Source organism: Siniperca chuatsi, linkage group LG6 (genome assembly GCF_020085105.1).
Source record: "Siniperca chuatsi isolate FFG_IHB_CAS linkage group LG6, ASM2008510v1, whole genome shotgun sequence".
In the NCBI taxonomy this organism is placed as follows: domain Eukaryota; kingdom Metazoa; phylum Chordata; class Actinopteri; order Centrarchiformes; family Sinipercidae; genus Siniperca; species Siniperca chuatsi.
Window position 1 is genome coordinate 16,945,968 of NC_058047.1, and position 14,243 is coordinate 16,960,210.

General features: G+C 40.4%; 1 protein-coding gene across 19 annotated transcripts in view; it reads left to right on the top strand.

Annotated features, from left to right (window-relative positions):
• The window catches only part of LOC122877219 (voltage-dependent R-type calcium channel subunit alpha-1E), a 105,690-nt gene that overhangs the window by 33,935 nt on the left and 57,512 nt on the right, over positions 1–14,243 (top strand). For all 19 annotated transcript variants that reach the window (XM_044198466.1, XM_044198465.1, XM_044198469.1 and 16 more), the window contains exons 3-5: positions 3,692–3,958; positions 12,725–12,830; positions 13,036–13,175. In XM_044198466.1, coding sequence (XP_044054401.1) covers positions 3,692–3,958; positions 12,725–12,830; positions 13,036–13,175 — 513 coding nt within the window. The remainder of the gene's footprint in view (positions 1–3,691; positions 3,959–12,724; positions 12,831–13,035; positions 13,176–14,243) is intronic.

Consider the following 14,243-nt stretch of genomic DNA (forward strand, 5'->3'; position numbering starts at 1 on the left):
AGTGTTGCCCTAATTTGATGACAATAGACACTTACATTGACGCACCTTTAAGCTTCAGATGTCATTTCAAATATAATCAGTACATTTTCACATGAACTTTCGAATACATCACCCTTTATAAACTAATGACCTTTATTAATGGTTAATAAATCACTTGCCAATGCTTTATCGATCAGTTAAAAGCACTTGGTAAGAACAACTTTTGGGTTGCCAGGTTGTGAAAAATCCTCCTCCAGCATGACACTTGCCGTATCTTTCAGTTAACTCCTTAGTTCATCAGTAAGACGCCTCCAATGGACTGCTTGACCACTTTCTGGAAAAGAGCTGCGGAGAATCTGAACATTTATAACTGCAAACTTGATGGCTTATTAGAAAGTGAGAAACCCATGAGCATTTATTAATGGATTACTAACATGTATAACCAAATAGAAAGGATAAACACCAGACCAAAGAATTTTCACAACCTGGCAACCCAAATTTTATGCTTGTTAATAGCTTATAACTGATCTATAAAGCATTAATAGATTGTTTTTTAACCAATAATCAAGCCATTAGATACAATTTATAAGCTCTTTATAAAGGGTGCCTTATTAGAAAGTGGTACCAACTAACCTTTTATTGGTTTGAACACTTTGGTCAAAGCTGCAGTTGGTTGATCTGGGCCTTTGAGTAAATATACTGAAGTCATGTTTCAGTTGTCTTCAGTCACAGTCCTTCAATAAAATAACTGGTAGTTTGAGTCCAAAAGGTGTTTTTTTAATTAGAGAAAAAACTACTGACTCAAAGCATCATCTACAACAAAGAGGCTCTAACTGCTCGCTCTCTGCCTTTTTCCAGGAAAGAACCATAATCCTTCCTCCCTAATCATCCCTGTTGCTAACACCTAATTACCATAATTCACCCCTCACCTCTCAGCCAAGAAAGCTGTGGCTGCTGCACGCTCTCATCCTGGCTGAAAACAATGTAATGATATCACTTGCTTACTGCTGCACAGAGGAAGTGGAAGAAGTAACATTTCTATCACACTGAGACTGAAATAACAAAAAGCAAGTAAAAGGTGATTTACATTTTTTTTTTTTGGTCTTATCACTAGAGGAGACTGTTTGTACGTCTCTTCTCACCATTTATAACGAGGAGACGTCAGAAATCTGTCTGTTATGTGTTCTATTTTTAATGCCCATAATGTGTTGGAGCACTAATGAGTTGGAGGCCACACACCATTGATCACTGCCTTCGTCATACCACCATCACTAAATACCCATCAGTGTCACCATCGTGGTTAACTCTCTCCTATGGTTCGTCTTCTCTTTGACTTCTGTTTGCATTGACATCAGTTTACTATCTCAGTTTAATGAATTATATTATATAAAGGCTTTCATTCAGGCATCTACTACATGCTTTATATCTTTTGAGACAGATCTTTTTTTAGTAGAGCCTCGTCTTCATTTAAAGCATAAGGCTACATTTTTCTTATTGTCAACAAATCCCATGCAAAGACCAAAGCCAACAATGTGTTTGTCCGTCTCTGACTTTCTGAAGACTTTCCAACTTACCTACCCTGTCCGTGGCATTCCTCCTCAAGCCCATTGGTTCCTACTGGAGATGTAAATGGCTCACAAGTAGTTTCATTTAAAAAAAAAAAAAAGGCTCAGTGTTTCTGTAGTTTTTAGCAAACGTTACTCAAATAAAGGGAAATAGTGCATTTGTTGGACTATTTTCAGATGTGGAATAATAGACATTTGATGCTCCAGTATTTACAGCAGCAGGACGGTGGGCAGTATGTGTGATTGACTTAAAATAAACTGCAGTACCCCTATACTGTTAGAACCCATATGTTCATTGATGTGTTTTTAATAGTTTTAAGCAGATGTCAATGTCGTTCTGTCAGTCTGTCGTTCTGTCAGTCTGTCCCTCACTTTGGTTGAGACTGAAATATCTCAACAACTACTGGATAGATAGGTTTTGTACAGACATTCACAGTGCTCAGAAAATAAATCCTCTTGACTTGGGTGATCCCCTGACTTTTTATCTTGAGCCACCAGCAGATCAAAGTTTTTGCTTATCTTGTGAAATATCTCAACATCCTTAACAGTATATTGATTGGCAAAATCCCTTGACTTTTTCTCTAGGGCCACCATGAGGATGTCATTTGTGGTTTAGACTGAAATGTCTCAACAATTACTGGATGGGTTGTCATTCATATCTGTTCTCCTATTCTCCCCCTTCATTGTGAGAATCCCACATCCTCATGAGAGTAGATATCATCACTTCCAGCAACCACACAGCCGCACACTCCCCCTTCACTATCATGCCCTAATAGTAGGTTCTGAACCCTGTTATTAGCCAAAGATGCTTGCTTCTGTCCTCCTGAGTGTCTTGCTGGCGCTGGGTATTTCACAACAGGTGTTTACTCCCCAGTCCAGATCTGATGCGTGACTAGTATTCAGTTTGCTCACCCTGAGGCGTGAAAACACAGGGTGAACAACACAAGGTAAAGCCAATATCACAGCGTGCTTCAAATGACAGTTGACCATTCACATAAAAAAGCTGAAGTGATCCTACAGTAAACCTTTAGCATTTTACAAGAAATGTCAGCAAAAAGCATAAAGTCAGTGAAGTCTCTAATAATATCTGGAATAACAGGTTTACAGCCTGTCAAATGTTCACTATAATTGGTTTACATAATGTCTACTTGTCAAGATGGAGGCAATAGCATCTAATATTTGTTTTCAATACACTGTTACTTAATCAATTGAATACATGTCTCTGTTTTTCTGTTAAGACATGGTTATATAGATCTGCTCATAGTAAACTGCATGTGTGGGGTTGGACAGAGGTTAGGAGAGGTGTGTTGAACCTGTCGTATTAAGAGACACTGTTGTCTTCTCTCCTCCTGCTCATTCAGTGCAGGGTAAGGGAGATACTTCCTTCACTATCTCACTGCAGACCAGACGGATTGAGGCTTTTCTTTTCCTCTGTGACACGTAGTTGACAGTTTGTTTTGTTCGCGTTGTTTCGGGGAAAAAATATCGTGGAAAAAGCCAAAGTTGTTTTTTTTCTTCCGGTCGTCCTCTTACGCATGCACTTAGGATAGTGCTCTTGTGGTAGGTGGTCAACAGAGAAGAGGAGAGAGGAGATAAACGGGATGTGCTCTGAATTACTCAGTGGACTGTTGCGAGTTTATTTAAAAATCCATGGATCAACCCGCTCTTCTGCTTTTCGCTCAGGGGACTGAGGATGGCTGAAGACGTGACCTGTTGCAGCTTTTCTTGAAGCTATTAGTGTTTGGATGGATAAAACGCTGCAAAATGAGTCCGTTTTTACAGCTTCATTTAAGACGACGGATTATTTAACGAGGCGGGATTGAATTACTTTTTGGGTTTGTGTCCTTTTTTTTTTACGCAGAACGCACTTGAAAGGGGGGACTCGACGTGCTTCTTTAACTGGGCCCCTCACTGGACCGATTGGAGGAAAATCCGTAAATGTTTTGAACAGATTTTGAAGTTGAAGATCACTGAGCGCGATGTTTTTGCGAATAAAACTGATGATGGACTAAAACTGGTCAGGATCTCGCCACTCCGCTGCTGTCACACCGAGCGCAGCACCGCGCCCTGCTTTCTAGGAGACTATAACCTCCTTTCTGTCTCCTGTCTCACCCTGTCTTCCCTCCCGTGTGGTTTGCTTTTAACAGAATGGCCCGGTTTGGAGACGACGTCCCGGGCTTGTTGAGCTCAGGGGATGGAGGATCAGAGCGCAACCGGAACCGCGATGGGGCGACCGTGTCCACAGGTGGCATCTCCCCAGCCTTCAAGCAGACCAAAGCGCAGCGTGCCCGCACCATGGCCTTGTACAACCCCATCCCGGTCAGGGAGAACTGCTTCACCGTCAACAGGTCCCTCTTCATCTTTGGCGAGGACAACGTGGTCAGGAAGTACGCCAAGAAAATCATTGAGTGGCCATATCCTTTTCTGCTTTATGGTGCAAATAAATAAGGTGTGAAATATACAAACACATTCATCCGAGATATGCAAGGAGTCGTGAAACGTGAATAACAAAGGTGGGTAAATTGGGTTTCAATTTAACAAATAAACATAACACATAAAATCTTTTTCATAATCCCTTTGTGGCCCCTAACCTGAATACAATTGTATCATATTTCCACAAGTGTACACAATGTACACAATTTCACAGAAGTCCTTAAACAGCCCCTTAGTTTCTCTGTGCAATAGTGTGTCTATGGGGAATTTCAGCACCATGGACAGCAAACACACACACACACACACACACACACACAGACACACACAATTGTTTGAGTGATAAATTACGTTTTTTGGTTCATTGATTCATTGATTGATTAATTTTAATTCAATCCAATACTGTACAACACAAATTAGGAATTGATAAAGTAGAGTATAGGACATGAAAAACAAGCACTAAATCAGACTTTCTGAGTGTACCAGTAGCATCATTTTACTATATTTTATAGAACAATAATCCAAAAGTGGATGGAATTATATATCAGGTTATGACAATAGTTATATCTAGACAAAAAAAACTGCTGCAGAAAGGGAGGAGGTGTCAATGGAAAGTGGATTAGAGGAACACACAGGAGTTTCTCTGTTTATGGCAGTGAATCTTTTCTGTCAACAAAAGGCTATGAAGACCTGCTGTTGCCACCATACTTACTGTCCCTCCTGATGAGTTATGTACCGTAAATATATCAAACTCAGGTAGAGCTGCAACGATTGGTCGATTAGTCGATCGACAGAAAACGAATTGGCCACTATTCTGATAATCAATTAAACGTCTTGGTCATTTTTTAAGCAAAAATGTCAAACATTCTCTGGTTCCAACTCCTCTAATGTGAGGATTTGCTGCTTTTCTCTGTTTTATATTACTGTAAACTGGTTTGGGACTGTTGATCAGACAAAACAAGACATCTGAAGACATCTCCTTGGACTTGGAAAACTGTGATAAGCAGTTTTGTACGATTTTACATCGTAATATTTCCAACCACTTATCACAAACTGACCAACTAAAACTCTATCTGCCATTATCTGCCTATATACTGCTATTAAATCAGAGCGACATTATCCAAATCTGTATCACATAACACTTTTATTAATTTTCAGTAGTGCTGTTCCATTAATGATTATTTGGCTGCTTTCTCAAACCTAATGATTCACTCTTCTATCACTGTAAAGGGAGAGGCTATATTATTTCCTCTGCCTGTTGCTGAGGAGGACGACCACACGCAAATGTCCGTTGGTGGCGTGTTTGTGCTGCTGCGGTGCAGCTCACCAGGTGTCTAGGCCAGGTGTGGCCTCTTCACTGCTATTGTTCTGCTCCATTCAACAGCTTCCTGACTGACTGGCCTACTGCTGAATTTACAAACCTAGCATATAGAATGATTGTGCTTCTATTGTTGATCACTGTCTATTGTTGTTTGCTCTGGGTTTGCCCTACCATTGAAGTAATTAAAAATAGAAACAAGATGAATTTTAATCAACAGCTGAGGGAAAAAGGGTTGGTTGTGTGTGTTGGTTATCGTATTACAGATATTTCAGCCCTCCAGCGGCTGGGTCATTACTCTTAACAATACTATAACTATACTCTGCATCAAGAATACAACTGGCTTTAAATCAAAATACTGTGTGCTGTAGTGACCAGAAGGAAAGCAGCCAGACTGAATAACCTCCAGGTTAATGTGCTGTTGTGGAGGGAGTGTCTCATTACATCTAATGAGCTCTACTGTATTTGATTAACAGACATTAACAGGAATTATATGTAATGATGTCTGATCGCTGTGTCATATGCTATTACGACAAGTCATTACTCACTGAGTCATACTATATTATATTGTTTGCTAATATGGTTTTGAAGGGAGTGATGCTGAGCTGAGTGTTGCTGTGCTCTGGTCAATATCCACTGTGGTGGTGATGAGCGGCTCTCTCCAATATATGTGACTCATGTTTGAAAGTGTGAAGATTCATGCACAGTAAATACACAAGTAAACACAAATAAAAACACATACAAACATATAAACAATGATACACACACACACGTTTGTATTTCTATACTTGTGAGGACCCTCATTGACAGAATGCGTTCTTTAGCTCCTTTCCTTACCTTAATGCCCAGTGGTTGAATATTTTTGGGGAAACAAGTTGTGAACACAGCATTGGCATATCTTGCTAACTTGCATAACTTGATAGCAAACAGCTGCCTATTTGCACATCTAGCAGTTACGGAGCAAGATTATCGTTCATTTGGAGTTGTGTTTCTGGCCACCTGATGAATGTAAGTCCAGTATTCACTCTCTGTTTTTGATCTCTACCAATTCCTCCAAATAACTGGCTCTTTTAGATGCTAAATGCTCCACTATGTTCACCAGCTAGTCGGAATTGATGTTTGTCTGTTGTTTGGTGCTGAGCAGGTGGTGTACATTGGGGTTTTTACAGCATTTTCCCTGAAAACTGCTGCCTGCTGCATCCGAAAACAACACTATGAAAGAGGAGAGAGTAAAACAAAACAGTAAATTTGCAGGCTGGACAGCTAAACAATGAGCTGAAACTCACTATAAAACCGAGGAGAGCTGTAGATTTAGGTGATAATTTTATGTTGGTTCTTTACTATGAGTTTAGTTTAGTCCAAAGACCGGAAGCAGAGTGAAAAAACTAGCCTGGTTTGGTCCAAAGGTAAAAGAATCCACCTAGCAGCACCTCTAAAGCTCACTAATTCAAAAACGACACTTTACGGTTTTACAGGGGATTATATGCTGGATTATTTCTTGGATGGGAGCAGTGACTTTCTGCCAGACGTTTTGGCTATGCCTTCTTCAGTGTCCAAATCTGGACCTTTCCTTAAGCTTAGCATTAACCTGATTCTATTTTTCTTAAACATTTTTTGTTGACTTTTTTGGAACATACAGAACGAGAGACAGATGACTCTCCATCTGTCACAGGTAGAATCTACATCTGGGAACATTTTAAAGAGTTTGACTTTAGAGAAATGAAGGTGATGCAGCACCTTGAATTGAATGAGGCCGGGCACAGATTGAGGCCGTATGCACCCCTTCCAGGGCTTTTCTCCACAGCTCCGCCATTAAGGCCACCCCCAAATCCCCCTCCCATGCAGACCATAGAATCTCCAGTGATGGGTTTTGTAAATTAGACAAGAAATAATAAATAAAAGATATTTCACCCCTTTTTGGAGGCTCAAAGGAAAACACAGATTCCATAGGTGATTGATCAGGCAAATTGGGAAAGGAAGGTGTATTAGCTTTAATATACTAGAACTATACTATGAACCTTGAGGAATCTGAAAAAGTGGGATTGTGGTAAATTAATTTTATTTCGCAGTTGTTCAGACCTGATTCTATTTTTAATCTTAAAAGTCCTAACCCTTAAACAGTCATTTGAAGAAGTGAAAACCACCCTAAAACATCCTCACTTCCCACAAATGTCCTTGCTCTCATCATCTAAAACTCAAATTGGTCCTCACAGAAATAGAAATACAAGAACACACGCACACACAGTCTCTGCAGGACATCTAGTAAAGGGCAGCCTTGTGTTTGAAGCACAACTTGCCACTGTCACCTCGCAGTAAGAGGCTCTTTCTTTCTCTGAGTGCTCAATTAACAGCAGATGATCAATTCAGGAATCATCCAGTGGCTTCCATGGTTGAGAGAGTAACACTGGAGCCAAAGTGCTGAGTGTGGGTTTATGAGAGCATATTACACAATGTTTTGATATTTATTTGAGAACATATTCTTGCTTATTAAGGGGTGGTTAAATGTGTGTGTGCATGTACAGTATGTGTGAGTCTGACTGTCAGCCTGCCTGGTTGCAGTCGATGGAAGGCTGATCGAGGCCTGGCAGGGAAGAGGCAGGGCTAATTAAGCACACGGCCTGAGTTTAGTGTGGTGGGACTAGCAGCTGCTCCTCCTGTCTGATACCCACTGGGATCCCCCCGCAGCGGGAAGTTTCCCATTGAGAAGGTACACTTCTAAATAATTGATTGTTGGATTTAAAGAGTTTGTTTCATCAGGCCACACAAAAATAACCATGTGCTTGCTGCTTGTCAGACTTTTAGTTTTTAAGTATGAAACAGTCAGACACATAGACATTTTAGGTATTCCACAGGAAATGTCACTGCTCTTTTATTTATTTATTTTTTTAACATTTTAGGTCTCACTCAGAGGCCTAACCAGTATTTGAAATAAACAGATGGTAATTTAATTAAAGATGCATTTTAGGTTGTAAATTCTTTGCATATGCCTCCAGGGTCAGTTTATACTTGAGGAAGACGATTCATTTCCCTCTAACTAAATTGCATCCTTGCATGAAAAATGGAAAATTAGCAAGGAAATGACCCTGGTGTCCCCAGTGTAGTTATGGTCCTACTCTCATTTATTTCCAATTACAAAAAACATTTTTTCCACTTATTGCTTGCTTTTTTACTTCTTTAATGAGAGCAGATTTTTAGAGTGAATGTAGCTGAAGAAAATGAGACTAGGAAATTGTGGCCTTGCACTATGCTAAGTGCGCACTGGTATTCAAACTGCTTACAGAAAGTTAATATAACCAATCCACAAAATCATATCACATATGAGGTATGCTCCACCCTCCTTACCTCAGGGCCACTGGACTGTATAGCCACCTGCCTCTGTATTTCCTGACAGAGAGCTGTATACTGTATAAGAGTTGTGGGCTGTGGCTCTGAGTTGACACGGCTTACTCGCAGGACTGACTGAACTATGGCCGCATTTATCCTCAGGATTGATCAGTTGGCTCAAGCAGGCCACTGAGGTGTGGAGGTGATGTGGAATTAAAAAAAGATTGAACTATGTTTGATGCAGCAGTCCGTTAAATCCATTCAGTTGACAACATCTTTTATCTTACGCATATTTTAATGACAGCTAAGTTTCAATTCTTAATATTGAAGTTGTAATGTATCAGTGTTTTCATTCCCCAGGCTTAAATAGAGTTAATTTTACTCCAAATGGAGATTACACCCCTGGCTTTCCTCTGTGTTTGTATATTTAATGCTGCTCTCTGCCTGTAGCACACACACACACACACACACACACACACAGACACAGACACACACTGCTGATAATTCACAGATTTCCAATAAGCCAGGCTCAGATGCCTGTGATTCATTTTGATTTTCACCTCTATGTAATAATGATCACAGGGGCTTGGCTTCAATCTGGACTTGAGCGTATTCACAGATGCACAGGGCATCACACTCTGTCTCCATGTCTATTTTTACACGCATGTTTGAGGAATCGAGGCAGAGTGCCAGCGTCACTGTGACTCACAGAATTGCTCACGAGACGCCTCGCTGCTAAAGCTGGTAGACGATCCGTGATTAACGTCACACTCCAGAGCAGCATAGAGGAGGGGAGGTGGGTTTTGGATAAAGACACTTGTTGAGTGTGTAACTTATAGTGAACTCAACATTGAATTTTATTGTGTTACATGGAGAGAATTTATTAAAATATCTGGGGGACATCAGGGAACATCCGTACATAACCCATCCGTTTGCCCATCCCAAGGCTCTTGGGCAAATAAGTCAACACACTTCTGTGATTACAGAATATATGAGTGCATCAAAAAGGCTGCAGGGGCCAAATCAGTAATAACAATGGATGAAATGACTGAGCTTATATGACGGGGTTTCTCGTTGTGATGAACCAACAGAGAGTTCCCCACAGCTCTATTGAGCTCTTTAGCATCTTTCAGGTCATTGTTTTGGTTTTCTGGTCCGCAACTTTGCTCTCTTGATTCACTTCCACCGCTCTCATTGCGTCATTTTTGGCTGCAGCAGGCAGCTGTTTACCGTAAAAAAGCTTTATAAACGCTGCCCCCAAGTGGCCAAAACATCAGTTATTGTAGGCTTAAGATGCTTTAAAACTGGTCACATAAAAGAAATTGTTCTTCAGGCACTCTTAAGCAGAACAAGGAGAAAAGTTGTGTTAACTCTCTTTAGTTGTGCATAATGGTTTAAAACATCAATGTCTGCAGTTTTTTAATATATAATATAATGTGACTATATGGCAGACAGTTTGTGGTGCTCAAAGTGCCAAAAAAAAACATTTGAAAAACTCAACAGCAATGTCTCTTTCCAAAAAGAAACAGACATTGTTGCTGAGTTTTTCAAATTTGAGCTTTGAGCACCACAAGCCGAGTGCCATTTTATTGCATTATATTAAAAAGAAGCAGATATCTCTACGGCCGATATCTCCAAAACTCTGCAACTCACACCAAAACAATCTAGATGGATAAATACACTACAGGTAAGAAGAAAAATATGTATTTTTGATTGGGGGGGGACTGTCCCTTTAAGAATAGATCGATCAAACCTGGTACTCTATATAGACAATTCAATTGTTCCATCACCGAATGACCCACAAATGGAAAGAAAACAACCATCACAACAATATCAAAATATTTATCCTGAAACTAATACATATAATGAAATACTTTTACTTCTTTTGATACTATTTTAAGAAGTGACCACACATTGAAATCTAGGACAAAGTCAAAAACATGTTTTCTTATAATATATAATGATAAAGTCTTTTGTTTGACATATACTAACCTGTTATTGCTCTTCAAGATCCGTCAGGTAGTGGTTAAAATTAGCCTGATATATAGCACAAAGCTGCAGCCTCAGTGTGTGTGTGTGTGTGTGTGTGTGTGTGTGTGTGTGTGTGTGTGTGTGTGTGACCACAGAGATAGTTCAGCAGCCCAGTAACCATCTTGTAGCATTGACTTTTGGCTGGATGAGAAGCCTGTTGCCGTGGATACCTCTGTCTTTCTATCTTAATTTTCTCTCTTTTCTCCCCTTCCTTACCTCTCTCTCTCCCTCTGTCTTTCCCTTCATCTCGTCTCCCACCCTCCTCCTGTTTGTTGTGTGTGTTTGAGGGAATGCAGGGTGTGGTGACTGGCTGCTGCTGAGAACTCTCAGTGAGGCTAAAGTGATGCTAGTTATTGCAGGGAAGTGAATCTTGAAAACAACCCCTCAGCTTGAAACGGATATCATGCAATTAAACCACTTTTTGCTATTTGTTTTCATGTTCATCACCTACTGGTTGTTGATGACTGCTTTGGTTTTGTTTTTCCAAACCTCTCAGCGATTACCTTGCAATCACTGAGTCAATCTGTGGTGCAGCCCAGGTTTAAGTTAGAATCCCTGCGGGCTGGTGGGAGTAAGATTGTATTTACTCTATTTATTTAGCTTCTCATCGCTCACATGTCCCTGAGTAACCCTGCTGCCAGCGCAACATCGATCTGTCCGGTGTCAGTCTTATTTGGTCTCATTGCCTCCTCCTCACCCACCTTTTTTGCAAGCTTCTGTCTCTTTATACAACCATCATCTTCTCCTCCACTGATCACACTTCATCCTCCTTATCATTTTCTCCTGTGTCATTCTTCCCTGTTATCTCTGCCTCCTTCTTCCTTCCGCTCTCCCTCCCTGTCTCCACTCTGCAGATTTAAGCTCCCTTCCTTCCTACCTCTTCAGCACATAACCAGGAGAAAGGGGACTGCCCACGCAGAGTATTAGATAAAGAGCACATTGCTGGCTTAGCTCAACCCCAGAGCGGCTGGAGTTAAACCGACAACCAATGCAGGTCCCATAGAACAGGCAGTGAAGCTTGTAGTAAGAGTGACCCTGTTTATAGGATCACATCTCAGGCCCACCCACTCAGCCTTCCTTGATAAGCCTTCTGTTGCCTCAGTGTGTGTGTGTGTGTGTGTGTGTGTGTGTGTGTGTGTGTGTGTGTGTGGATGTCTGTGTGTCGCTGTCTGTTGCAGCTGACCTCAGATAAGGTACAGCCTGTCTCTGGTTGTGTCTATATGGCCCCGGGGCTTATAGACATATCTGAATCTTAATCTCTCTATCTCTCTATTCTAAGTGCATAGACTTCCTGTGCTCTATACAGAAATCATAGAAAGTATTTATCATTTATAACACTACACACATTTCCTGAACTACTATTGTGCTCTGATGAATAGACTACATTGCACTTGTGTTTGACTGTGACCTAGAAACCTGTTTAGCGCTTTCTCTGTTTCCGTCTATTTGCTTTTCTGAAAATAATCCACGTGTCACTTAAATACATTACTTAAAAGATACGGCTGGCAATAAGACCAAAACCAACAATGAACTGGTCCTCCTACCAAGTATTGCTTATGTATCCAAAGCCTGATATAGCTTATTCCTCCATCATTGTTCCAAAACTATTTAAACAGTGAGCCACATTATTGCACTTGGTGACATGTTCCTGCATTACCATGAACATGAGCACTGTAGTTTATTTTGAGTTGATCCCACATGCAGCATCCTGCTGCTGGAAATACTCACTAGCGCACCAAATCCAAGGCATAAAATAGTCCTTTACAAATGCATTATTTACTCCTCTGTAAGTAGTGTTTGCTAAAAACTACAGTGCCCAGGTGTTTTGTGAAATTAATGAGCCTTTTAAAAAATGTAAGTATATATTTATGACCTGTTTTTAAAGATTTCCGTGTTTTCAGAGGCTTGGGCTGAGAGTAGATCGTGCTGAGAGACTGACTAACATATGTTTTTTTGTTTTGATCTTTTCAAGGGTCAGTGTTAAAATATAGAATATCACCAGCCGTATCCTTTCCATTAACATACTTTGACACTCAACATTATGTCAGTGAAAAGTTCCTTAACTTCAGCCCTCCACTCCGTTTGAGTACATGATCCTCACCACCATCATCGCCAACTGTATCGTCTTGGCTCTGGAGCAGCACCTTCCAGGAGAGGACAAAACACCCATGTCTAAGAGACTGGTGAGATATTCACACTTGGACACGTTTCACACTTTTCTGTCAAGTTGCTGAAATTAAAAAATAAGTCTGAACTGCCTCTGATGGAGCCTATAGATCCTCAAAAAACCCAGACGTGACACCTGCATGCACAGTGCTTCCATTTCAGTTCAGTGTAAGCTAATTATCACTCTGATTATTCGACTGCTCTTCTGCTTTGCACTCACAGGAGAAGACAGAGCCCTACTTCATTGGGATGTTCTGTTTTGAGGCTGGGATAAAGATCATTGCCCTGGGCTTTGTTTTTCATAAAGGCTCCTACCTCAGGAACGGATGGAACGTCATGGACTTCATTGTGGTCCTCAGTGGGTGAGTAAAACAGTGTGTGTGCGTGTATTTGGATGCAGATCTGTGAAACAGGATTAGCGTTATGAATTGAAAGGGATGGTGATTCTGTGAGATTTACTGTATTCAAAACACCCGCTGTTCTTGCACTCTTGTTTAACACTCCCAGTTATTTCTAGCTAGTTTGGTTGGTTGGTTGTTGGTAGTCCGCTTCTTTGTTGCTTGTTTGTCTTTAATGAATATCAATATCCACTCCATTTTTCCTAAATCTTTAACTCACCACTGCCAAATTAAAAGGGATCCAGGGCCTGTAAAGAAAAGTCACACGAGGTGGTTGTTTAATGGCGTTTTGGTAACATTTCACCCTGCAATATTAGAAGTTTGATGGTGGTGAATCTAATTATTATTATTTTAATGTATATCTTAAATGTTTAATTATTTTTGTTTTTGATAACTGCTTTTATTTAACCTTGACTACACAATTATGTTCTTGGTCAATTTTGTTATGCTAGGCTTTCCAAGCCTGAAGATCTGCTATCTGTCAGATGGCAACACCAATCTCCTTATTCACATAAACACTTGTCATTGGTGGCCTTTACTTCTAGTTGGTTCACATAATTTCTCACCCTTTTCAAAACACACCATAGTTCATCTCCGTGTCTCCAGACGTGACATGAGTGCACCCTAAATTATTGTCCTTGTTTGACCACTTCACCATCTGTGCTTCATTTCTGGTAAACTGAAGTGAAACTATGGAGGAAATGTACATCATACTTTTTCATATCAGTTATATGCACAGGATGAACAGGTTTCATCATAATTAATGGGCTGCCATGTTCGCCCCAGTATTGAATACATCCATGGTGTGTATTACAGAGACACCTCTCAGTTTTACTCTGCCTTTTATTTCCTTTTATTTATTTATTTTAATAAATCAAAGTTACTGGAAAATGGCAAACTAGTGCAATTAAACTCTTGCTGTGTCCAAAAGCACTCCCTTGTTCACCTATTCACTATTCACTATGTAATGAACACACAATAGTTTACTGTATAATGAGTGGCACATTTTGGACACTGTTGGCTGTCATTGTG